This window comes from Mesoplodon densirostris, chromosome 9, assembly GCF_025265405.1.
Source record: "Mesoplodon densirostris isolate mMesDen1 chromosome 9, mMesDen1 primary haplotype, whole genome shotgun sequence".
Classification (NCBI taxonomy): Eukaryota; Metazoa; Chordata; class Mammalia; order Artiodactyla; family Ziphiidae; genus Mesoplodon; species Mesoplodon densirostris.
This window is the reverse complement of record NC_082669.1, coordinates 15307927-15331998: the sequence shown is the minus strand read 5'-3', so window position 1 is coordinate 15331998 and position 24072 is coordinate 15307927. Positions and strand designations below refer to the sequence as shown.

General features: G+C 40.3%; 1 protein-coding gene across 2 annotated transcripts in view; it reads left to right on the top strand.

Moving 5' to 3' along the window:
* The window catches only part of DNAJC2 (DnaJ heat shock protein family (Hsp40) member C2), a 29374-nt gene that overhangs the window by 3068 nt on the left and 2234 nt on the right, over positions 1 to 24072 (top strand). For both annotated transcript variants that reach the window (XM_060108143.1, XM_060108142.1), the window contains exons 3-15: positions 2433 to 2508; positions 11226 to 11324; positions 12378 to 12519; positions 13985 to 14065; positions 15180 to 15245; positions 15749 to 15840; positions 15918 to 16039; positions 16450 to 16599; positions 20030 to 20118; positions 20193 to 20262; positions 21926 to 22110; positions 22878 to 22978; positions 23101 to 23208. In XM_060108143.1, coding sequence (XP_059964126.1) covers positions 2433 to 2508; positions 11226 to 11324; positions 12378 to 12519; positions 13985 to 14065; positions 15180 to 15245; positions 15749 to 15840; positions 15918 to 16039; positions 16450 to 16599; positions 20030 to 20118; positions 20193 to 20262; positions 21926 to 22110; positions 22878 to 22978; positions 23101 to 23208 — 1381 coding nt within the window. The remainder of the gene's footprint in view (positions 1 to 2432; positions 2509 to 11225; positions 11325 to 12377; positions 12520 to 13984; positions 14066 to 15179; positions 15246 to 15748; positions 15841 to 15917; positions 16040 to 16449; positions 16600 to 20029; positions 20119 to 20192; positions 20263 to 21925; positions 22111 to 22877; positions 22979 to 23100; positions 23209 to 24072) is intronic.

The following is a 24072-nucleotide window of genomic DNA, read 5'->3' as shown; positions in this document are numbered from 1 at the left end:
AAGCCTGCGAATGAGTGCTTGATGCTTGAACTAAATTTGTAGCCAAGTTTTGAGGACAAAGGGACACATTTGCTTTTTGGGGAGGTAGACTTGACAGGTCTTGGAGACCTGGGCTGTGCCGCCCAAGAGAAGGGAACATATTGGGAAGACCCGTGATCATCCCAGCTTGAGTCACCTGCTAGACTGTGGTGTCAGTCACCAGCACAGGGTTGCAGGGAAAGGTAGTTTTTGGGGAGCGTCGTGTCTCTGCATCTGGAGCTCAGGAGTCCACGCTAGAGTGAACTGCGGAGTTGCGAGCATTTACAGGGCACCTACCGTCTTCAAGCCCTGGCATTGGTCACGTCACCTTGGACCAAAGTATAGAGAGAGAAAGAAACCCGAGGACTGAGCTTTGCGGGGCTTCGAGAAGCCAGTCAAAATGGCTGAAAAACGCTACTGGAAGACGGGAGGAAACCAGAGTGGATTCACAGAACCTAAAGGAAGATAACGTTTCAAGAAAAGAGTCAGCTGTGCTGCCACTGAGAGTTGAAGTAAAGTGAAGGCAGCTGGGTCATCTTGTGTTTGACAGCTGGAAATTGATACTGACGAGAGCAGCTTCATAGCCCCGGGGGTGAGGATGGACCGAGCAGAGCTAGATTGGAGTGGTTTGAAAACGAATGCTGGGGCGGGTAGAAATGTTCTGTGGGTGGCTTTTTCAAGAAGTGTAATTCTGATGGGCAGCAAAGAAGTGGAAGTGGGGCCATGGGAGGGTCTTAAAGATGAGAGATAACAGAGCTGCTTCTTACAATGATGAAAATAATCCAGCTGAAATTTAGAGGACAATTGAAAGATGCTAGCATTTGAGAGACCTAGAGAAGGTGGTATTCAGGAGGGGTGGAGTAATTTGTCTCGGTAGGATGGGCTTTCTCAATGGTGAGGGAAAGGGAAAGATGCACGGGTGCAGGTAAGATGGCAGAAAGATGCTGGAATTTGAGTAGGATAATTTAAAGTTTTTCATTAAGCAGGAGGCAAGGCCATTGATGAGAGGGTGGGGCAGGGTCTGTGAGGTTTAAGGAAAGGCTAGAGGACTGAAGTATGTAATAATAGTCTTAGGGAGTGGAAAAGCAAACCAACTGGAACAAAGTGTGAGTGCCAGGCATAATAAAGGAGCACATCCTTAGGGAGTTTGCAGTCCTGAATTTAAAGGAAAACCAATCAACCCTATTTGACTTTTTTCTCCTGTGTGTTATGCCCTCAAGCCCTCTTTCTCCCCACTCATTCTCCAATACTAGATACACCCTTTGGGTAAGGAGCCTTCACTCAGGTGCTACCTCAGTCTCTAGATTTGCAAGGATGTTAACCAAAGCAGAAATAAAAGCAGGTGCTTCCTATCCAGAGAAGCCTCATCCCCAGTTTCTCAAAATTTCCATCCAGCCTTCTTTGCTCCACAGCTCCTGTCCTGTCATTGCCACTGGCCCAACCTACTGTAATATGCTCCCCTCAGTTCTGAAGTCTTCTGGCTGTACCTTGATTTAAGGATGGCCATAGCATTTTAATATGTATTAAGACAAATACAAGACCAAGAGTTCTTTGGTCAAGTTTTGGAAAATGCTGGGCTATATAGGTTTCCGTCTGCTTGGTTTTTGTTTTTGTTTTTTTTTTTGCGGTACGTGGGCCTCTCACTGCCGCGGCCCCTCCCGTTGCGGAGCACAGGCTCTGGACGCGCAGGCCCAGCGGCCATGGCCCACGGGCCCAGCCACTCCGCGGCACGCGGGATCCTCCCGGACCGGGGCACGAACCCGCGTCCCCTGCATCGGCAGGTGGACACTCAACCACTGCGCCACCAGGGAAGCCCTGTTTTTTTTTTTAATTGCAGGACTTCTCAGAGCCTTTGTTTGGCTTCTGTGCATACAAATTATTAAGAAGGCTATATACAATGCTCCACGTTTCCCAAACTTCCATGACCTCAGAACCGGTTTTTTGTTTTTAATTTTTATTCATTTATTTACTTATTTTTTGGTTGCATTGGGTCGTTGTTGCTGCACATGGGCTTCCTCTAGTTGCAGTGAGCTGGGGCTACTCTTCATTGCGGTGCATGGGCTTCTCATTGCGGTGGCTTCTCGAGGAGCACGGGCTATAGGTGTGTGGGCTTCAGTAGTTGTGGCTCATGGGCTCTAGAGCACAGGCTCAGTAGTTGTGGCGCACAGGCTTAGTTGCTCCACAGCATGTGGGATCTCCTCGGACCAGGGCTGGAACCCATGTCTCCTGCACTGGCAGGCGGATTCTTAACCACTGCACCACCAGGGAAGTCCCAGAACCCATTTTATATGGAACATCTCACTAGATTTCTGTTATGAGAGTCTCACTTTGGGAAACTGTTTTAGGGTACCAACACAAGGAATAGGATATATGGCTTCATTTCAAACTTGACTCCCATTTTGTGTCTTTATCAGAACCAAGATCATTATGCAGTACTTGGACTCGGCCATGTAAGATACAAAGCTACACAGAGACAGATTAAAGCAGCTCGTAAGTACTTAGTTATTTTGAAATAATCAAATATCTGGTATAGGAAATGTTATCCTCCTGAAAAGATATGCAAGATCACAGTCTATAGCCATAACTCTAGATTTAACATGTATTCTATGGTATAACGATGTGTAACCACAGTCTCTTACCTGCAAAACCAGAAAAATGCAGTCTCATGAATGGACTTTCTCATTAGGAACAAGAAATCAGGGTGTGTGTGTGTGTGTTTGTGACAGGATAAAGAACACTCCTCCAATAGCAAGCTTTTAAAAAATAATATTTCACCTCCCCTTGGAAGTATGGCCAGCTGTACTTAGTGGAAGTTGCCTTGTTACTTAGATTTTTCAATATTCTTTTGTGATCTTAGGTCACATCTTTGTTGATACCACCCTCTCTTTTTTTTTTTTTTCTTTGCGGTACGCGGGCCTCTCACCGCTGTGGCCTCTCCCGTTGCGGAGCACAGGCTCCGGACGCGCAGGCTCAGCGGCCATGGCTCACGGACCCAGCCGCTCTGCGGCATGTGGGATCCTCCCGGACCAGGGCACGAACCCGCGTCCCCTGCGTTGGCAGGCGGACTCTCAACCACTGTGCCACCAGGGAAGCCCCCCACCCTGTCTCTTATGCGGAAGAAAGAGTTATCTGATGTTTCATTGTTCTTTTTTTTTTTTATTAGTTTCTGCTTTATAACAAAGTGAATCAGTCATACATATACATCTGTTCCCACATCCCTTCCCTCTTGCGTCTCCCTCCCTCCCACCCTCCCTATCCCACCCCTCCAGGCGGTCACAAAGCACCGAGCTGATCTCCCTGTGCTATGCGCTGCTTCCCACTATCTATCTACCTTACGTTTGGTAGTGTATATATCATTGTTCTTTTCAATGACAAGGTTAAAAATTGGGGCAGGGGGATGGGGGCAGGAATTGTTGGCAACCCAGTCTTTATAGGCCTTATGAAACACCATCCCCTTAGTGCTCTGAACTGTCAAACTGTCCTGTCCTTTGCAGTCCTTTGGACGTAATTCCTTACACCCCATTCAGTTCACCTGATGAGTGAAGTTTCATGAAAGAGGTGAAGGTGATGAGTTTCCTGTTTTGTCTTAGGACAGTGTTCTGCCCTCTACTCTAGAGAGTGGATATTGAGGTCAGAGGAGGTAAGATTGTGGCCATATGAAAAGGAGGAGGGAATCAGGGACAGAGAAAGTCTTGCACTTGGAGGAAGATGACGGAATGAGACCTACTTCACACTGAAAAATGCTAGTTGAGCCTAAGTATAGTAGATAAACTCAAAATTTTCTCCTTAATGCTTGTATTTAGGAAAGTCACAGGAAATACTTTTTAACAAGGTGAAGGAATTTATGAGGTTATTTTAGACCTATTATTGGATTTCCTTAAAAGCTGGCATGATTTTAGATTAAGCATATGTTAGTGTGTATGAATAGTCGTTGCAATATACATGGATGCCAGGAAAATTCATTTGCCCTGGAAAAGTATTTGCAAAGTCTTACTATATGAAAGAATAGCATACAGATACCAAATATTCCTTGACACATATAATTTGTGAAAGAACCACAAGTGATTGAGAGCTAGGAAAGCAGTTGGTGTTTTAAGGTGAAGGAATTGTTTCTTTCTCTAAAGATAAAAAATGTGTAATAATTGTACAAGAAACATCCATTTGCTTCTGTTAAGTCCATTTGTTTTATTGGGATAATAGAGATTACATTTTTTTTTTCTTTTTTTTTTTTTTTTGCGGTACGCGGGCCTCTCACTGTTGTGGCCTCTCCCGTTGCGGAGCACAGGCTCCGGACGCGCAGGCTCAGCGGCCATGGCTCATGGGCCCAGCCGCTCTGCGGCATGTGGGATCTTTCCGGACTGGGGCACGAACCCACGTCCCCTGCATCGGCAGGCGGACTCTCAACCACTGCGCCACCAGGGAAGCCCCGAGATTAATTTTTGAATATTCTGTTGCCAGAAGTTTTGCACCCTGACTGTACAGATTATTAACGTTATGTGGGTTTACGATTCACTCTCTGCCACCTTGCTGAATATTCTCAGTATTTATTCAGAAGCAGACTGTTGTTCTCTTTCCTCTATCACTGTAAAATAGACAGTTGCTACTTACTGCTCTCTGAAATCTTGTCCAGAAGTAAAAATACAAAGTTACTGTTTGCAAATTTATCATCATTAGCACAGACAAACCTAATAATAATGTAAGACTGATGACATTTGAGATCCTTCTAGTTCTTGAATCCTTTCACAAACACACACATAAAGGAGGTTGGCGGGGTTTTTTAACATTTTATTTATTTAATTAATTAATTTTTTTAATTGAAGTATAGTTGATGTACAATATCATATAAGTTCCAGGTGTACAGTATAGCGAGTCACAATTTTTAAAGGTTATACTCGTTTATAGTTACTATAAAATACTGGTTGTATTCCCTGTGTTGTACAGCTTATTTGTTGTACAGCTTATTTTATACATAATAGTTTGTAAAAAGTTTTAATTTTGTTTAATGTATTGATATTTTGAATTCCTGTAATGAAAATTAGGGATTCGATTACGTGTGGATAAAGTAAGTGGTCTTTTTTTCCTTTTCTGCATTATCTGAAAAGAGTATACTAGGAAAGTTGAATGATGGGCTAAGAGAAAGTACTTGAGTACTAACAGTGGTATTTCAATTTTTTTCTTGAAGAAAAATTGCCACAGTAGCAAATGATGCATGTAGGTTTGCTATTCTTTACGTGGAAGTAAAATCTTTGATTTGAATTTTCTAAATTTAATCATTTTAGCTTAAAATACTTCCCATGTTTTAAACTGAAAAGTTTCATATTATGCCTCTTAAAAAGTTGAAATCAGAGACTTTTTGTAATAATCTGTAATGGAAGAGAATCAGAAAAAAAAATATATATATATATATATATATAACTGAATCACTTTGCTGTACACCTGAAATTAACACAGTATTGTAAATCAACTGTAATATTTAAAAGAATCATAGAGACTTTTTATAATAATAGAGGTATGAATGTACAGTAAAAGCCCATTTGCTAATGTACCCTCAAAACACCCCAGAAACTATCTTTGGTGGGGAAGGGTGGAGAGGTAGGTCTTTGAAATTTCAGTAAATATACACAACAGCTGTTCTTTGGCCTCCGTTGCCTTATTTTTAATATTGGGTGACATCTTTTGCCTCTCCCAACCCCACCCCTGGGACAGAATATAGGAGAATCTCAGGATGCCCTACTGTACATGAATGACTAGATGTGATTAGGTGGAAAAGTCAATGAAGAAAAAAACACTGTAGCATAAGAGGAGACTATCCAACAAAACGCTGAGACATCACCTGTCTCAGACTTTACAATCAGGTTCAAAAGAAAACTTAATTGCTCCACGTTGTCAGTGAGATATGAAGACACTGCCTTGGGGGCGGGGGGAGCAGCACAGGCACTGGAGAAAGAGACTCGCGAGAAAAAAGTAGAATTGCCTGGAAACTAGAAACAGGGGAGCAGCACTTAGAATCCGAAAGGCTGGCGTACAATTAGAAAACAAAGGAAAGCGGAGGACAGCCTTGAGGAATGTTCGCAAGACTCAGAAGGAAAGAATAAAGAGATGTCAGATTTCCCCAAAGAAGAGGTCAGAATGAATGTAACAGAGACAGTAATTGCAGATAAAGAAGAAAAGTTGCCCGATTTATTATAAAAAGATACGACTTCAGACTGAGAATGTTTGTAGGCATGTGACTTAGGTTTTACTCCTCAGCGTTTCAAAGGAGAACCGATGTGAGTTAGGCCGAGCTGAACAGCATCTGTTTTGACAGCAGGGGTGGAAGAGCAGCGCCGGGAGGAGCTATGGCTTTCCCCAAGCACTGGCCGTGGGAGGAGCCTGTGCTCTGTCCCGCAGTGCCCAACAGTGGTGCGGTCATCACACCTCTGAACTGTCTGGCATGCTGTGATTATTGTTCCTGGCTGCTTAGCTTCCAAGCCTGATGGTCAGACGCTCAGTTCCTGTGAGCCGCCTAATAACCTTTAAATAAATTCCTTTCCTGCTCAAACCAGCTAGAAGGTGAAAATGTCTTCTCTTGAGTGTTAGTGGAGAAACTGATAATACACTTGACTATAAGAAAAATCTTGGAGCTCAAAAAAAACCAAAAGTGTATTTGTCAGTTTCTGAACCCTTGCAGTATATGTAGAAACAACTAAATATGCCCATAAAAAGATTTGTACAAAAATATTCATAGCAGCCTTATTCACGATATCCAAAAACTGGAAACCACCCAGATGTTCACCAACAGGATGATGGATAAGCAAACTGCTGTATACAATAGAATAGTACTCAGCAGTTTTCAAAAAATTACTAATATACACAAGGTGGTGAATCTGGAAACATTATGTCAGATACAAAGACATACTGTATGATTCCATTTACATGAACTTCAAGAACAAGCGAACATAATCTGTGGTGACAGAAATCAGAAAGAGGTTGCCCCAGATGGTAGGGGGTAGGAGTTGACTGGAAAAGGGGTACAAGGGAACTCTGAGTGCTGGAAATAATCTGTATTTTATTTTGGGTGGTAGTTAAGCGAGTGTATACAGTTGTCACAACTTACTGAACCGAATACTTAAAATCTGAACATTTTATTCTGTGTAAATTTTCTCTCAATTTAATAAAATAGATCTGATTAAACAAACCAAAAAAAATCACTTGGGAAATTAAATATACTCTTTTGCACCTAGACAGAAATAAAAATTGTATTAATAGATTCTTTTCACGAAAGTAAGATCATTGCCTGTCAAAACATATGGGATGGCAGCTAGATCTGTACCATCAATAAGTTCATTGCCTTCAGCTATTGTGTTACGTTTTTTGTTTGTTTGTTTTTGGCCACGCTGTGTGGCATGTGGGATCTTAGTTCCCCAACCAGGAATCGAACCCGGGCCCCCTGCGGTGGAAGCGTGGAGCTTGAACCACTGGACTGCCAGGGAAGTCCTATGTTACCTTTTTTGAAGGAGGGAAAAAATAAAATGGGCGTTCAATTCGAATGTTTAAAAGAATAGTACTAAGGAGGGTAGAGGGAAAAACTAGATAAAACAATATCTTCCAGTGGATTTGTGAGAAGAAAAAACAATCGTGAAATACAGAAAGGATGAAAACAATTACAGAAGATATTTTTAACTGAGACCACTATTAAATGCAGTGAATTTGAAAATTTGATAAAATTGGCTTTTTTGGAATTGAAGAAATGTAAAGAGTTACCAAGAATTATCTCCTAAAAAATGTTTTAGGCCTAGGTGATTTCTTAGATGAATTTTTTTTCAAATGCTTAAGGAATTGAACGTTCTCATGCTGAATGTAAACTGTTTTTGGAACAATTCATTTTGTGACATTAATGTCATCCTAGTATGAAAACCGGGCATTGAAAGGCAGAATTATGGAGACACTAAAAAGTTCATGGTTGCCAGGGGTTGGGGGCGTCGAGGAGGGATGAACAGGTAGAACACAGAGGATTTTTAGGGCAGTGAAACTACTTTATATATTATGATGCATACATGTATTATACATTTATCCAAACCCACAGAATGTATACCACCAAGAGTGAAAGCTGTGGCCTTTGGGTGATTATGATGGGTCAGTGTAGGTTCATCAATTGTTAACAAACAGCGGGAATTCCCTGGTGGTCCAGTGGTTAGGACTCAGCGCTTTCACTGCTGGGGCCTGGGTTCCCTCCCTGGTCGGGGAACTAAGATCCCACAAGGCACATGGTGCAGCCAAATTAAAAAAAAAAAAAAAAAAAAAAGCTAGATGAAAACAAAATTGTAGCAAGTGTACTGCTCTTGTGGGGGATGTTGAGGAGGAGGGGCAGGGAGGGAAGGCTGTGCATGTATGGGCGCAGAGGGTATATGGATCTCTTAATCATCCTCTTAATGTTTCTGTGAACCTAAAACGACTCTAATTAATTTTTAAAACCTGGCAAAGAGAGCTTTTTTTAAAAAAACTACAAATATCACCCATGAATATAATACCAAAAAAAAAAAAGCACCCAGTTAAAATAATAGCAAATTAGGGCTTCCCTGGTGGCGCAGTGGTTAAGAATCCTCCTGCCAACGCAGGGGACACAGGTTCAGTCCCTGGCCTGGGAAGATCCCACATGCCGCAGAGCAACTAAGCCCGTGCACCACAACTACTGAGCCTGCGCTGTAGAGCCCACGAGCCACAACTACTGAACCCGCGTGCCTAGAGCCCGTGCTCCACAGCAAGAGAAGCCACCGCAATGAGAAGCCCGTGCACTGCTCGCCACAACCAAAGAAAAGCCCATGTGCAGCAATGAAGACCCAACACAGCCAAAAATATAAATAAATAAAACAAAATTAATTAATTAAAAAAATAGCAAATTGAATTCAACAGTATATTAAAAGAATAATGCCCATGAACAAGATTTCTCTTAGGAACTATGTCAGTATGATGTCCTAAGAAGAATGTGAAAGTACATATAGTATAATTTAATATCCACTCCTTTTTGGTAAATACAACTTTGAAAAGAAATGCAGTTAATTCCCTACTTAGATAAGTATTTCAGACTCACTGCCAACAAACTTTTAACTGTGTGACATTAGTGATATTCCCATAAAAGCCCATGGGGGAAACTTACCTGCCCATTACTTTTATGCTATTTGGGAGTTTGGGTCAGTGAATTAATGATATTAAAGGAGAGAGAACTATTAGAAAGAAAGAAATATATTATTTGTAGGTAATATAGGATCTACCTAAAAACTGAAAGAGCTGAGTCAGGTAGCCAGATGCAAGAAAAATACACAAAAATAATACACAGTTTTTGGAAGTTACCATCAAATTAGAAAGCTATAGTCATTTTAAAGATAATCCTGGGACAGGAATAGGTAACCAGAAACAGACCCTGGGTAAATTTACTGTGATAAAGGAGGCATCACAAATTAGTAGAGAAGGGAGGATTATTAAATGGTATTAGGACTTTGAAGAAAAACTAAGCTTTTCAATTCCGACCGTAGAAGATATTAAAATAGAAACATATATCTCAAACTTTTGCAGAATTAAGGACCTTCTACCTTTATAAGTACTGGAATACAATTATAAAGGAAATGATCAGTAAACAGAAATTTAAAAACTGAATGTTTTTTGAAAACAAGAATAATCACAGCAGTGGTGGAAAGCATTAGCATCAAACATGACGGACTAGGACAGGCAGCACACAAGCACAGGCTTAGGAGTCAGGCTGCTTGGGTCGGAGCCCAGCTTGGCCAGGACTTTGGACAGGTTGCATAGAGGTTAAATGGTTATTTCACCTCTCTGTGCCTCATTTTCCTCATCTGTAAAAGGGAGAAACTAATAGTACTTTCCTCAGCGGGTTACTGAGAAGATCAGCTGATAAAAACAGTGCTGGCGGGCTTCCCTGGTGGCGCAGTAGTTGAGAGTCCGCCTGCCGATGCAGGGGACATGGGTTCGTGCCCCGGTCCGGGAAGATCCCTCATGCCACGGAGCGGCTGGGCCCGTGAGCCATGGCCGCTGAGCCTGTGCGTCCGGAGCCTGTGCTCCACCACGGGAGAGTCCACAGCGGTGGGAGGCCTGCGTACGGCAAAAAAAAAAAAAAAATGCTGGCACATATTAAATGCTCAGTAGATGTTAACAGCCAGCCATTAGTCATTCTAAAGTGACTCACACAAACTAAGAAGAAAAAACTGACAGACTCTCTTTCCTCCATAAATGAAGGATGAAGGGTAGAAATAAAGAACAACAAAAAATTTGTTGAGCACCAGTGATAATCATGTTTTAAATAATTGGGTCCAGTGTTGAGGTTGTGGTGAAAAGGATGTTCCCATAGGGGTGTGCAGTGGTATGACTTTTAGAACGGGACTTGTTCCTACATTTTCAGTCACTAATTCACTTCTCTGAGTATATCCTAAGAAGAAAGAGTCCTAAATATGGAAAAATACTTCTCTACAAAATGATTCAAATTGACTAACTTACAGTAGTGAAGAATTGGAAACAATCTAAATATCCAGCAGTAGAGAAACAGTTACATAAGTTATGATAAATCTACTTGAAATACTGTATTAAGTAGTCATTAAATTTTTATTTATTTATTTATTTATTTATTTATTTTTGCGGTATGCGGGCCTCTCACTGCCGTGGCCTCCCCCGTTGCGGAGCACAGGCTCCGGACGCGCAGGCTCAGCGGCCATGGCTCACGGGCCCAGCCGCTCCGCGGCATATGGGATCCTCCCAGACCGGGGCACGAACCCGTATCCCCTGCATCGGCAGGCGGACTCTCAACCACTTGCGCCACCAGGGAGGCCCGTCATTAAAATTTTTTGAAGAGTTTGCAACAGTGTGGAAAATGGAACTGCTGTAATGTTAAGCTGAAAAAAATCACAACTTAAATTGGTATATATAAAATGATTATAGCTGCATTTTTGAAAGCATATGCTTAAGGAGGAAGAAGTCTGTGTGGAAATACACCAAAATATGAACGGCACTTGTCTTTGGGTGCTGGCACTTTGGCCAGTTCTTAAAATAATTATTTCCGTTTCTCTGTAATTTCTGTTTAATAAGCATATATTTTACTGTAGGAGAAAATATTTTTTAAACTAATACTATGCTATTAGAAATGGCTCTTTTTAGCTCATCTTTATTTTTAGCTTTGATGCCTAAAAGGACAAATTATCTAAATCTGACTTATTTTGTAGATAAAGCAATGGTTTTAAAACATCACCCAGACAAACGGAAAGCAGCTGGTGAACCAATAAAAGAAGGAGATAATGACTACTTCACTTGCATAACTAAAGGTAAGAAATCGCTTTAGAGTCAGAAATTTCTGTTAGTGAAGATTATGTATTAATTGCTGGGATTAGGTGTCCTATGCGTTGTACTTCATTTATACCGTAACATTTAAAAACATCTTTAGTTAACATCTGGTTATTTCTGGTAATCTCCCCCAGAGCCTCACCGCACAACGTGAGGCTCTCCTACCCAGCAGCATCAGCAACCCTGGTAGCTTGTCAGAACTGCAGCAACTCAGGCCCTGCCCCAGACCTCCTGAATTGGAGTCTGCATTTTAACAAGATTCCCCAGGTGGTTCTTTGGAGAAGCGCATCCTAGAGTTAATTCATATACCTGTTATGTTTAATGATGAGAATACTAAGATCTTTTCCCATTTCAGACACTTTGCGGGGCTAAGCCGTTCCTCAGATGTTTTGCTGATTTAAATGAAGAAGTTGATTCTATCCTACTAAGGGGACGCCCCCCAGCCATCAATGGATATTTAAATAGCCGTATCCCCATTAAGCGAATTAATAGAGGGAGCCACCATACCTAAATATTTCCTTAAATGTAATTTTACAGTTTGATGCTAATTTTTAAAAAATTGTATACACACCTTTCAAACTTATTCTTTGTTGGCCCACTCGTACATAGTGCTCAGGATGTCAAAGATCCTTTGATCTTTCACACCCTTGGGATCTAACAGTTAGTCTTCTAGCTATTTCTTTTTTCTCAGTCATGCTTTCCTAAGGGTTGAGTGCTTCTGTACTTATATGGTTTGCCAAGTATGCTATTATAATGAAACTGCCCTTATTTTAAAAGCCGGTCGATGACTCCACTGGTGAAATTTGATAAATAAACATCAGGATTATTTTTAAAAAAAAGCGTTGAGTGTTTGTTTTGTCCTTTGCCTTCCAGAAGAGGTACTTAAAGAAGTTCTTAAGTTCAGTTGTGCTGGAGCTATGACCTAAATCCTCCCTTCCCCACAAGCACACAAAATTTTTAAATATGAAAAATAACTTTTTTTAAGAAAAAAATGTAGCATTGTGGTGATGTGACCTTATGATTTTTTTCCTCAGCTTATGAAATGTTATCTGATCCAGTGAAAAGACGAGCATTTAACAGTGTAGATCCTACTTTTGATAACTCAGTTCCTTCTAAAAGTGAAGCAAAGGACAATTTCTTTGAAGTGTTTTCCCCAGTGTTTGAAAGGAATTCCAGGTGCGTTAAGGCATCCCCTTGTGATCATATGCTCTATTGGCTGGCTTTTTTTTTTTTTTTAGAAAAATGAGCTTTAATTGAACTGAATGCAGAGGTTGGTTGTACTATGATGCTCTGTTGGTTGGCTTCTTGTAGTTCCAAGTTTCTGGTTTTTTCCTCTAGTAATAGCTAGTAATAGTTTTGTGTTTGTCCTCCTCATCCTCTACAATATTGAGCGCCTCTGGTGAACTTACTATACTAATTTATTTTGCTCTCTAAATGGAAGTTCTTCCTTTCCTTGGTGAAATTACAACTCATGGGATGTTTTTCTTTTAAATTTCCTTTGGGGGAACGATGCTTGACTTTATGTAGTGTGATGCTGATACTTAAGTGACAGTAATTTCCCATTCTTTCCTTCCCCTTTGTTAATGGGTACACTGCTGCATTTGGCCCATTATCATTTAGGAAAGCTTTTGTTCTATTTTTGAGCGTCTGATTATCATAAGGTTCTCTGACAAAGGATGATTTATATTTAAGATTAAAACATATGTAATTTATTTCATTAAAATCAGTTTTTAAGTAGTGTGAACCAATAATCTACATTTTCTGGTTCCATCTGCATTGGAAGGTTTCCTGAGGGTGCATCTTAGTTGCGTATTGGAATCAGTTGGAGAGCTTGAACAGTTCCCACTGCCTGGGTTCCACCTGGAGAAACTGTAATTTTAATTTAATTGGTTTGGAATGCCTGTAGGTTTTTTTAATGCTTCCAGGTGATTCTAATGGGCAGCTAAGTTTGAGAAGCACTTTGATTAGCGGTTTGATGCAGACTAATTATTTCCTCCACCCTTTCTCCTCACATTTGTTTTGTAACAGTGCTGAAGGTGGTTAAAAAAAAATTTATATATATATATATATATAGTGTATTATATTTTTTTGTGGGATGGTTTCACAGAGTGGAAAAACATGGGTCAGTAGCAAACTCAGGGTCCTTTTAGAGATGGTGGGTGAAGTGCTGAACCTACAAGTCTGACTCTTAGGGGGAAAGTGGTGGCAATGAGGGGGTGGAAATCTATTCCATTTGTGAGTATTCACATTTTTTTAAATGCAAGGCCTACCGGTCGCTTCCGTACTGCCTGTTTAGGGGCAGGACTAAGTGAGCTTGAAAAGTGGGGTTAGAGCCTGTTTTTCCTGGCCAGCTTGGCAGCTGCTACCCCCCTGTAATTTACAGAACTGAAGATTACCTGAGGGTTAGAACACTGTTCCATTGGTTTCTCCCCCTCACACCCCCTCTCCCCTTGCCCTCCCTTTTACTGCACCTGCATTTTTCAGCACTGCACTGCTGACTTCCCAGTTCCATCTCTTAGTCATGGAGGACATAGGGGAGGGATATTGTAGGGGACTAGTAAAAACTGTTGTTTTTAATAAATCAGCTTGTTGAACTTTTTGTACAAAATGTTTTGAGTTTTTCTTTTTTTCAATATTTCAGATGGTCCAATAAAAAAAATGTCCCTAAACTTGGTGATATGAATTCATCATTTGGAGATGTAGATGCATTTTATTCTTTCTGGTGAGTGAATACACTGTTTCTCCCATGCTTTCATTTTTTAAGAAGGTAAGTATTCAATAAGTGCTCGACTGACTTCTGTAAATTAATTGAGGGGTGGGAAAATTGCAGAACCTTCACTGAACAAAAGCACTGTGTTTAGAAATCAAAAAGGTTTTCACAGGGCTTCCCTGGTGGCGCAGTGGTTGAGAGTCCGCCTGCCAGTGCAGGGGACACGGGTTCGTGCCCCGGTCCGGGAGGATCCCATATGCCGCGGAGCGGCTGGGCCCGTGAGCCATGGCCGCTGAGCCTGCGTGTCCGGAGCCTGTGCTCCGCAGCGGGAGAGGCCACAGCAGTGAGAGGCCCGCGTACCGCTAAAAAAAAAAAAGGTTTTCACAGAATGCTTTATTATCTCCTATGTAATATTTAGGCTTTTATGATTATTTTTTCAATCTGTTTTCTATTTATCAGATTTCTAGATATCAAGCACACTGTAGCAGTAAAAAATGAAAAATAAGGAGTTATTTGAATCATTAAAAAATAATTTTTCATTTAGCTGTTTCTTTAAGTACTTGAATATATGATGAAGATGATGTTGTCTCTATAACTAATTCATTAATTCATTAATTTTTAATACGCAGTATTCATTTTCCATTTTTATATTATGTGTGCTATATTTTCTCATTAAGTATCTGTTAAATATGAAAACACAAAATCACTGTAAGACAAAAATGACAAAATTTAGCTCTACAAACCAGATAAAGTAATCAGTACTAGGTTCCCTTAAAACTTGACAGACTAGTGGAGGTGAAGGCAGGGAAAACTTGATAAAGTCCCAGGCAAGAGAGAAACCTAATATTCAGAAGAGATAGCAGGGAGCTGGGATTTTTTTTTAGGGGTGATGAGTATTTTAGACTTTCATACCAAATACAATGTCATTTTAACAAGAAGAAGAAAAAGACTTGTGTAGTGCTAGTTCAGTATCAAAAGAGAGGGGAGGGATAGGGATCTATTAAAACGAACTCATCCACTTATCATTAAAGTTACTTAAAATTATATGCACCTAACTTAATTTTAAAAGGAAGATTTTTTTTTCATTTGTTTTGGCTTGATTTTATTTTATTTCTGTTTATATTAGGTATAATTTTGATTCTTGGAGAGAATTCTCTTATTTAGATGAAGAAGAAAAAGAAAAAGCAGAATGGTATGTATGTAAATCATTAATAAAGGAAGATATTTGTTTAGTTCTTTGGTATTTGTGATGATGTAAAAATATACCGCATATATTTTCTTTTGCATTTTCTCTTTGTGTATCCGTTTTAAATGAGTTTTTTTAATATTTTGAGATCCTATCTCACAAATTAAGCTTGATAGTGCCAGATCAATAGTTGGTTATGAAGCTTAAGAAATTGCCAAGGAATGTAATTGTCAATAAAGCTCAAGTCAGCAAATTCTTTTTCTTCTGGTTGCTTAACCAGTTTTCTTTTCATTTTCCCTATATGTGTAGGGAAATTCTTTTGACATGAATGTTCCCAAAAAATTAACCAAAAATAATAGTAAGTACTATTACCCTTTAATGTTAATAATGACATAGCATTTTAACCTTTCAAGACATTATTTGCATTGTAGCTAAATTATAAAGTATTACATTTTCCTATCATACCATCCATAAGCACTAGTTTATTTCCAGTATTTCCTATTTTATAGTCGTGACGAAAGGAGGTGGATTGAAAAGCAGAACAGAGCAACAAGGGCCCAAAGGAAAAAAGAAGAAATGAACAGAATAAGAACATTAGTTGGTAAGGATAATTGATGGTTTTTTAAAGTTCTGTAATTAAATGTTAGAAATTCAAAAGATTAACTTTTTTTCTGGTAGATAATGCATATAGCTGTGATCCAAGAATAAAAAAATTTAAGGAAGAAGAAAAAGCCAAGAAAGAAGCAGAAAAGAAAGCAAAAGCAGAGGCAAAACGGAAGGAGCAAGAAGCTAAAGAGAAAGTAAGATGACATTTGACAAAGTTGGATTTTAAATATTCATAAAATCTTCAATCTTCAGATCTATTTTTAAATACTGTAATCTAGCAGTAGAGAATTAGGTGCTACTATGAAAGAATTGTGACATTTGGCACAGTTGATAGAACAATCTTCCTTACCAGCAAATTCTTATTGAGCAAAAACATAATGTCATATAAATTTCTTAATACTACACTCACTTCTAATATGTCCTTTTTACATTTCTAATAAATTTTTATAGAACTTTACCATCTGCTTTTCCTTCAGTCTTTGATAAGTTGATGTTTACCTTTGTGTAATTTAAGTTATTAAAAATTGTATTTTTTGAATAAGATTATAGAGCATTTTGGAATTCTAATTTTCTTATTAAATGATTTTATTTTCCATTATTAAAGCAAAGACAAGCTGAATTAGAAGCTGCTCGGTTAGCAAAGGAAAAAGAAGAAGAGGAAGTTAGACAACAAGCGTTATTGGCAAAGAAGGAAAAAGATATCCAGAAAAAAGCCATTAAGAAGGAAAGACAAAAACTTCGAAACTCATGCAAGGTACGTCAGACTGATTGAACAAGCACTACATACAAGTAAAGCAAATTGCTGATTAAGCTTAAAAATATTTCTATACTATGGAAATATAAACTACTGTACACATTTTATCTCAGAATATAAACGTTTTTAAATTCACTTTTTAAAAATTTCACACATGCATATTCAGTATGCAACCCTGATAGGGTTGGTTGTGTTTTTGTTTTTTTTAACATAACCATCTTGCCTTTTTTTTTTTTTTTTCTTTTTGCGGTATGCGGGCCTCTCACTGTTGTGGCCTCTCCCGTTGCGGAGCACAGGCTCCGGATGCGCAGGCCCAGCGGCCATGGCTCACGGGCCCAGCCGCTCGCGGCATGTGGGATCCTCCCAGACCGGGGCACGAACCCGTATCCCCTGCATCGGCAGGCGGACTCTTAACCACTGCGCCACCAGGGAGGCCCCATCTTGCCATTTTTAAACCTAAAAAAAAAAGTTATTATTCTAATATTTGTTCCATATTCACATCTCCTTGATTATCTCAATGTCTTTTTATCTAAAGAAGATCAAAGATTTCCGCTGTGTGTCTCCTGGTTGTGTCTGTTGCAGGTCCCCTACCATCACCATCTCTCCCCCTTCCCCTGGTTGGAGAAATCGGGTCGTTTGTTCTGAAAATGTGCCACAAATTGGTTTTGACTGGTTACTTCCTTAATGGTGTATAATTAATTTTTATCAAAGAAAAAGTTCTTTAACAAGTTAAACTTGGGTTGTTTTTAAGGATCTAAAAGCTTTCATTTTTATCTAAATAAAGGGATATCATTCAGTTGAGTACTGGTAGTTTGTGTTCAGGTACAGTTTTTACTAAAAAATATTGACTAAAAAACCCCAAAAGTTTTCAAATATAGTTTTGTCCAAGAGATGGTCTTACTTTTTAAACTGGTTAAGTTAGAGACCAGTGTTGTTCCATATCAAGTAGCATCGAATGAATAAATTAATGAAATTCCAAGCTATAGTAGAGATTGCTGCACAGTATACTACACCATTGTAGTTAAATTCAGCAAGTATGTTTACTGTGTATAGAAAACTTTTTCATGTACTGTCCAGAGGCTCTAGACACTAGTATATGTATTCTAATATATGCCATCCTAAATCTTCAGTTAATAAAATTGAAATTAACCTGCCCCATTAGCAGGCTTTGAAAGACACTTAATAAAAATACAAGCACAGGGGCTTCCCTGGTGGTGCAGTGGTTGAGAGTCCGCCTGCCTATGCAGGGGACACGGGTTCGTGCCCCGGTCCGGGAAGATCCCACATGCCGCGGAGCGGCTGGGCCCGTGAGCCATGGCCGTTGGGCCTGCGCGTCTGGAGCCTGTGCTCCTCAACGGGAGAGGCCACAACAGTGAGAGGCCCGCATACCGCAAAAAAAAAAAAAAAAAAAATACAAGCACAGGATGTCTCTTTAAGCTTTTGATAAGTAAGAGGAAAATCTAAATAGAAAAAATGAAAGATTTTCCTCAGATTTCACCTAGAAAATTATACTGAGAAGAATGCAGTATATCATAGTAGTTGAGAGCATGGACTCAGATTTGAAGTAACTTTCCACTTCCCATGCCTGGCTGTGGTCCTCGGGAGGTTCCCTCAACCCATTTATGTCTCAGTTTCCTCACCTATACAGTAACTGAAATAATACCTAGAAATAGAGTTGTGAAGATAAAATGAGATCATTCACATGTAGCACTTGTTAGATTTGGCATAATGAGAACTGAATCAACAACTTGAAAAGGTCAGTTAGAAAACAGAAAACTTGAATAGTTCTTAGAGATGGTGCCTAAATGAGGGTTAAAGTTCTGGCCTTTGGTAACTTATTATAGCTCCTTTCCAGCATGAGTTCATTTATTCATTCATCAAATATCTGATGAGCACTTAACTATGTGTCAAGCGGTTATAATTGATGTTGATACTATGATGACACCGTCTTTGCCTTCAAGAATCTGCTGGTTAACGATAGAGAATGACAAGAAAACAGGCCAGTGAAACACTTTAAGATGGGTACTAGGACAAGAAGGTACCGAACAGGTGGTCAAGGAAGGCTTTCTGGATCTAGTGGGATTCAGCCAGGTGAAGCAGTGTGTGTATGGGATTAGAGATGAAAGAGATCAGGGAGCACTGAGAGAGAGTAGAGATCCAGAAAAGTGAGGCTTAATGAGCCAGAGGAAGGAAGAGCATTATGTATCTTGCTAGCTTAAACGTGATGCTGATCCTGAGTCCCTTATGCTCAGGATGCTGAGAGAACACTAGAGGCAGAGACAAATTGAGTCTTTTGCATAATCCAGGTGAGAGCATGGGCCTTGAACTAGAAGAGATGGTGGGAATAGAAGAAGGTAGATTAAATGAACCAACATTTAGGAGGTAAGACTGGCTGTTGCCTGTTGGGTATTGATTATATGTTGGAGGTGGAAGAGGCGTAAGGGTTAATACATGTCCTGGTTTCTCGCGTGGAATACTGGATGGGTGATGGCATTATTCAGTGAAATAGAAAACAAAGGAAGAGGAAAAGGCTAGGGAAGAATGATTTCAGTTTAGGGCATGTTGAGTGCATTGAGATACTCAGATGAAGATGCTCAGTAGGTGACTTGACTTTGATGTACTAGTCTGGAGTTGAGTGGGATCGTCACAGAGTCGTCTACATCTCAATGGCAAGTAGTGGAGATCCCCCAGGGGAGAGAGTGTAGAGCAAGGAGGGTGGAGACGGGACACTGGCAAACACCAGTACTTAAGGCACTGACGGAGGAAGTGGAGCCTGAGAAGGAGTGACCCAAGCAGGTAGGAAGAAAATCAGTAAGGCTTTTGGAGGCCGAGGGAAGTGTCACAGTAAAAGAAGCATTGGAACCTTAGCACCAGATTGCATGGATTAAGGAAGCAAGGAAAAGTGAGGAATGAGAGATGGGTCAGCAGCAGCTTAAAGAAGCACGAGAAGTACCGACACTTTCCAATTCTTGTTCACCCAGGCACATCACGATATTCCATTCTAAGCATAATCTCTAGTTACATCAGGTTTTGCTGAACTTCCTGTTTCTTAACACACTGTCTTTTTTACAGTTTGGCACACACTGAACAGAACAGGCAGCCTAACGAAGGGATTTTAACTTGTCATTATATAGCATTTCTTGATTCTTCAGTGGTTCTGTGAGGAATCATTGTTTTATATCATCCAGAGGCCTCCTGCACCATCACCTTGCTTCTGTTTTGCGCCTCCATCCATTTAGTGATGCCTCCTTATTGCTGGCTGGTCAGGGAAGGCCTTGCATGGTGCCCGGGGAATGTGCTTGTCGGTGGCCAGGAGGCCATACAGTCAACTTAAGAACCTCTCAAGGACTTCATGCTTGGTCGTTGTGTTTATGGATGTACTCTTAAGTGCCAGTAGAGATGATGAAAATGTTTGTGTTCATACTTCTAGACCTGGAATCACTTTTCTGACAATGAGGCAGAACGTGTTAAAATGATGGAGGAAGTGGAAAAACTTTGTGATCGGCTTGAACTAGCGAGGTATAACTGTAGAGCTGCTGTTGAAGTCTTCTTTTGGGCTTAGGATAAAGTTTCATCCCCTTTTTTCCTTTAAGTTTACAGTGCTTGAATGAAACCCTCACATCGTCTACAAAAGAAGTAGGAAAAGCTGCTCTGGAAAAACAGGTAATAGAAGAACACATCACTTCTACCTGTATTTAGCATTTAATTCTGCTTTAGTATTGTTTTCACCTCAGTGTTTCCCCACCTAACATGTAAGTTACTATAGGGGCAAAGAATGTCTCATTTCTCTTTGGGTTGACTTAAATTGGGTTTAAGTGTGTATAGTTGTTACCATATCTAGTTGTTTGATTTGGGGTTATCTAGCACATTAATCATAGATTTTTCAGAATCACTGTTAGAAGATCATTGTGTTGACTATTCCTTGAGCATTTTTTGTTGGATAATAACATTTAGAACCAAAAGAGATTTTTATTGTCTAGTCTACACCTTTTACTTTACAGATGAAGGAACAGGCCCAGAAATTCAATTCAGTGCACCAAGTGTTAGAACCTGCCATAGATATAGCCCCGTGCCTAGGTGATCTGGAGAAGAGCCTAATGCTATGGCTGCTACAAAGGAGTTCAGGAGCAGTGATGCTAACGAGGAAAGGCCTAAGGACCAAAAGGTGGAGGCCCCCGTAAACGCTGTGGGTTAGAGAGGAAGTGCCAACACCAGGTTGCAGTGGTCAGGGAGGCTTAGTGAAGGGTTTGAGCCAGTTTTGAAGGACGACAGTGTCAAATGAAGGTCAGGCGGGCAGCGTAAAATACAGGTAGGAGTAGAAAGTGAGGGGAAGAAGAAGCGGGAGATTAAGTTGGTTAAGAAGAGTAGAGGGGCTTCCCTGGTGGCGCACTGGTTGGGAGTCCGCCTGCCGATGCAGGGGACGCGGGTTCGTGCCCCGATCCGGGGAGATCCCACATGCCGCGGAGCGGCTGGGCCCGTGAGCCGTGGCCGCTGAGCCTGCGCGTCCGGAGCCTGTGCTCCGCCACGGGAGAGGCCACAGCGGTGAGAGGCCCGCGTACCGCAAAAAAAAAAAAAAGACGAGTAGAGCCAAATTGCGCAGGTTTTGAATACCAACATGACCAGTTTCCATGACCACAGATCTTTGAGTAGCACAGGGTTAACATTGTGCTACTAACCTGGCATTTGTAGACAAGAGGCATTGGATGAGTGTAAGTGACTAGTGTAAGAATCTCGCTGGAAGGACTTGGACTGTGAGTGATAACGGGAATCACTGAAGTCTTGGGACTTGGCAACGGGTTCTAAGGGATTGAAGGGGGGAAATGAGTCAGAGATGACTCCAAGGTAGCACCTGACAGAGCAACAACATCAAGTAAAGATTTTTTTTTCTCTTGTGCATGTTTGAAGGTACACCGGAAGTGACAGTGTAAAAGGTAGAACTTCAAGATAAACCAAAGGCCACTTTGCTGTGCTTTTACCTTTTTGTAGAGAGTAAATGACATTATCTGTGAAAGAGTGGGTATGAGCTTTGAAATGGCCTTGTGGGTGAATAACCCAATGACTGTAGACTTGACAAGTAGTGTCCAAGGCAAATAGAGATATGATAGGAATACAGGGTAGGTCAGGCCAAGGCTGGTTCTTGTTCCTCAAGCAGAGATATGCAGCCTGGAAGCCAGAGTGAAAAGGCTGATTGTGGTTTTGGGGTTGGCCTGGGGGAGTGTAGGGTCCTTGCCTGGATGATGCTGAGGGTCGAGAACCACAAGCCGGCAAGGGAGTGTAGAGTATTAAGATGCTTTAAGTCCCTGACTTACCTATGATATTTGTGTAGATAGAAGAAATAAATGAGCAAATTAGAAAAGAGAAAGAGGAAGCTGAGGCTCGTATGCGACAAGCATCTAAGAATGCAGAGAAATCAACTGGCGCAGGTGGAAACGGCAGTAAACACTGGTCAGAAGATGATCTGCAATTACTAATTAAAGCTGTGAATCTCTTCCCTGCTGGAACAAACTCAAGGTACTGGTTCTAATGAAACTTCTCTTCAACACATACTGGAGCCTAGGGATAATGTCGACATCCAAACAGCAGCACGTTACAGCAAACTTCCAGAGATGTGCTTGGATCTAGACACTAAGTTCTGTGCAAAGTGTGAAAAGCAGAGTGTATTCTGAACCTGCTAGTCTTAGCAGCTTATACCAACACACATATATATATCCATACATACAGCAGGATGCTTCATCAATTTCTCAGGAAATTAAGGATCATAAGACATAAACCTTGACTCTCATGTTGGCTTATTCCATTGTGGTTTTATACGAGGCACTAGGTTTTGTGCTCCATAGTTTCTCTTTCAGTCTTAATCCTTCTTTGTTGCTTCTGACCTCAAACTGGAGCTCACTGCAGAGTCTGAGCTGAGGACTCAAAGAAACCTTAGAGATCCAGCCTCCCTTATTCTGTATATGAGGAAACTAAGGTTCTCTTTTCAGAATGATCTGTCTCCTTAAGTATGTGTCCAAATGGCAGTATACACAAATGTGTGCTTCTATTTCTGTTGATTTTTACACAGAATCAGTAAGGTTTTGTACAAACTTGAAACCAAGATTATACACAGTTGATTTAAACATACGAAAAGCAAAAACCATAGTCCAGGCAATAGTAATAATTAGACCACCAATTTAGAGCTAATTCTTTAGATGTTATAGCTAACCCTTCTGCATTATAAACGTGGGATCATTCTGGGTTTTGTTTGGGGTTTTTCGTTATTTTTTTATTGGTTGCTCTAGATGGGAAGTTATTGCTAATTACATGAACATACATTCTTCTTCTGGAGTCAAGAGAACCGCCAAAGATGTTATTGGCAAAGCAAAGAGTCTTCAAAAACTTGGTGAGTTAGTTTTGCCAAATCAATTTTTTTGCTACCTTGAATACATATTTTAAAAATAATCTACGCAATTTAATGAAAGACTAAATGAGATGATCTGTATTAAAGTTTTTTCCCCTTTTCAGACCCTCATCAAAAAGATGACATAAACAGAAAGGCTTTTGATAAGTTTAAAAAAGAACATGGTGTGGTGTGTCAAGCAGACAATGCAACACCTTCAGAACGATTCGAAGGTAATGAAATTTTATTTTTCTATGAGTAGAAAATGCTAACCATGTATCTGTGTGAGAGTATACAAGATCTACGGTCTACATTCAGAATGACTGGAATAGAAAGCATTTAGCAGACTGAAAGGTATAAAGCAGATGTTTTCAGGACAGATTTACTTCAGCACCATTGAGAATTACAGTTCTTCCATTTCATATGCCATGAGGGAAGGGGTTGTGTTTGTTTTGTTCACAAGATTTTACAATCAGTGTTAAAGGATATTGGGACAATTGAAATTTGAATAAGGTCTGTAGACTAGATAATTTTTTATCAAGGTTGATTTCCTGATTTTGAAAAATACACTGTATGTAAGGAAAGGTCCTTGTTTTTAAGGGAAGACAGGAATAAAGGGGCAGCATGCCCGCAATTTATGTGGCTCAGAACTAGTTATATACAGACACAATTTGTTGTGCTGACATGTCTTGGGTGTTCTAGTTAATTTGATTCCTCTGGACCAGTATGTTTCAAATGCAAATTATGACTCAGAAGTGGGTCATGAAATCAGTTTAATGGGTCATGAATAGAAAATATCAAGAGCATTACACCTATTACATAAGTGGGTATTTGTGAAACTTTTGTTCATGTGTATAAGTGTCTGGGATGTGACAATTTTTTCCTACTGTGAGTTGCTGACAAAACTTTGAAAAGTTCTCTTTCACTACATGCATTTGTGAGTCACCAGCCCTTTTCTCCCTAAACTAAGCTAACCTTGGATATGCTGTCCAGATCACAGTGAGTGCCAAATGTATGTTTTGGGATTAACTGACAGCCTTGACTCTTCACGATGACCTGTCCCTGTCTTAACAGTCCCACTTTTCCTGTATTCTTGG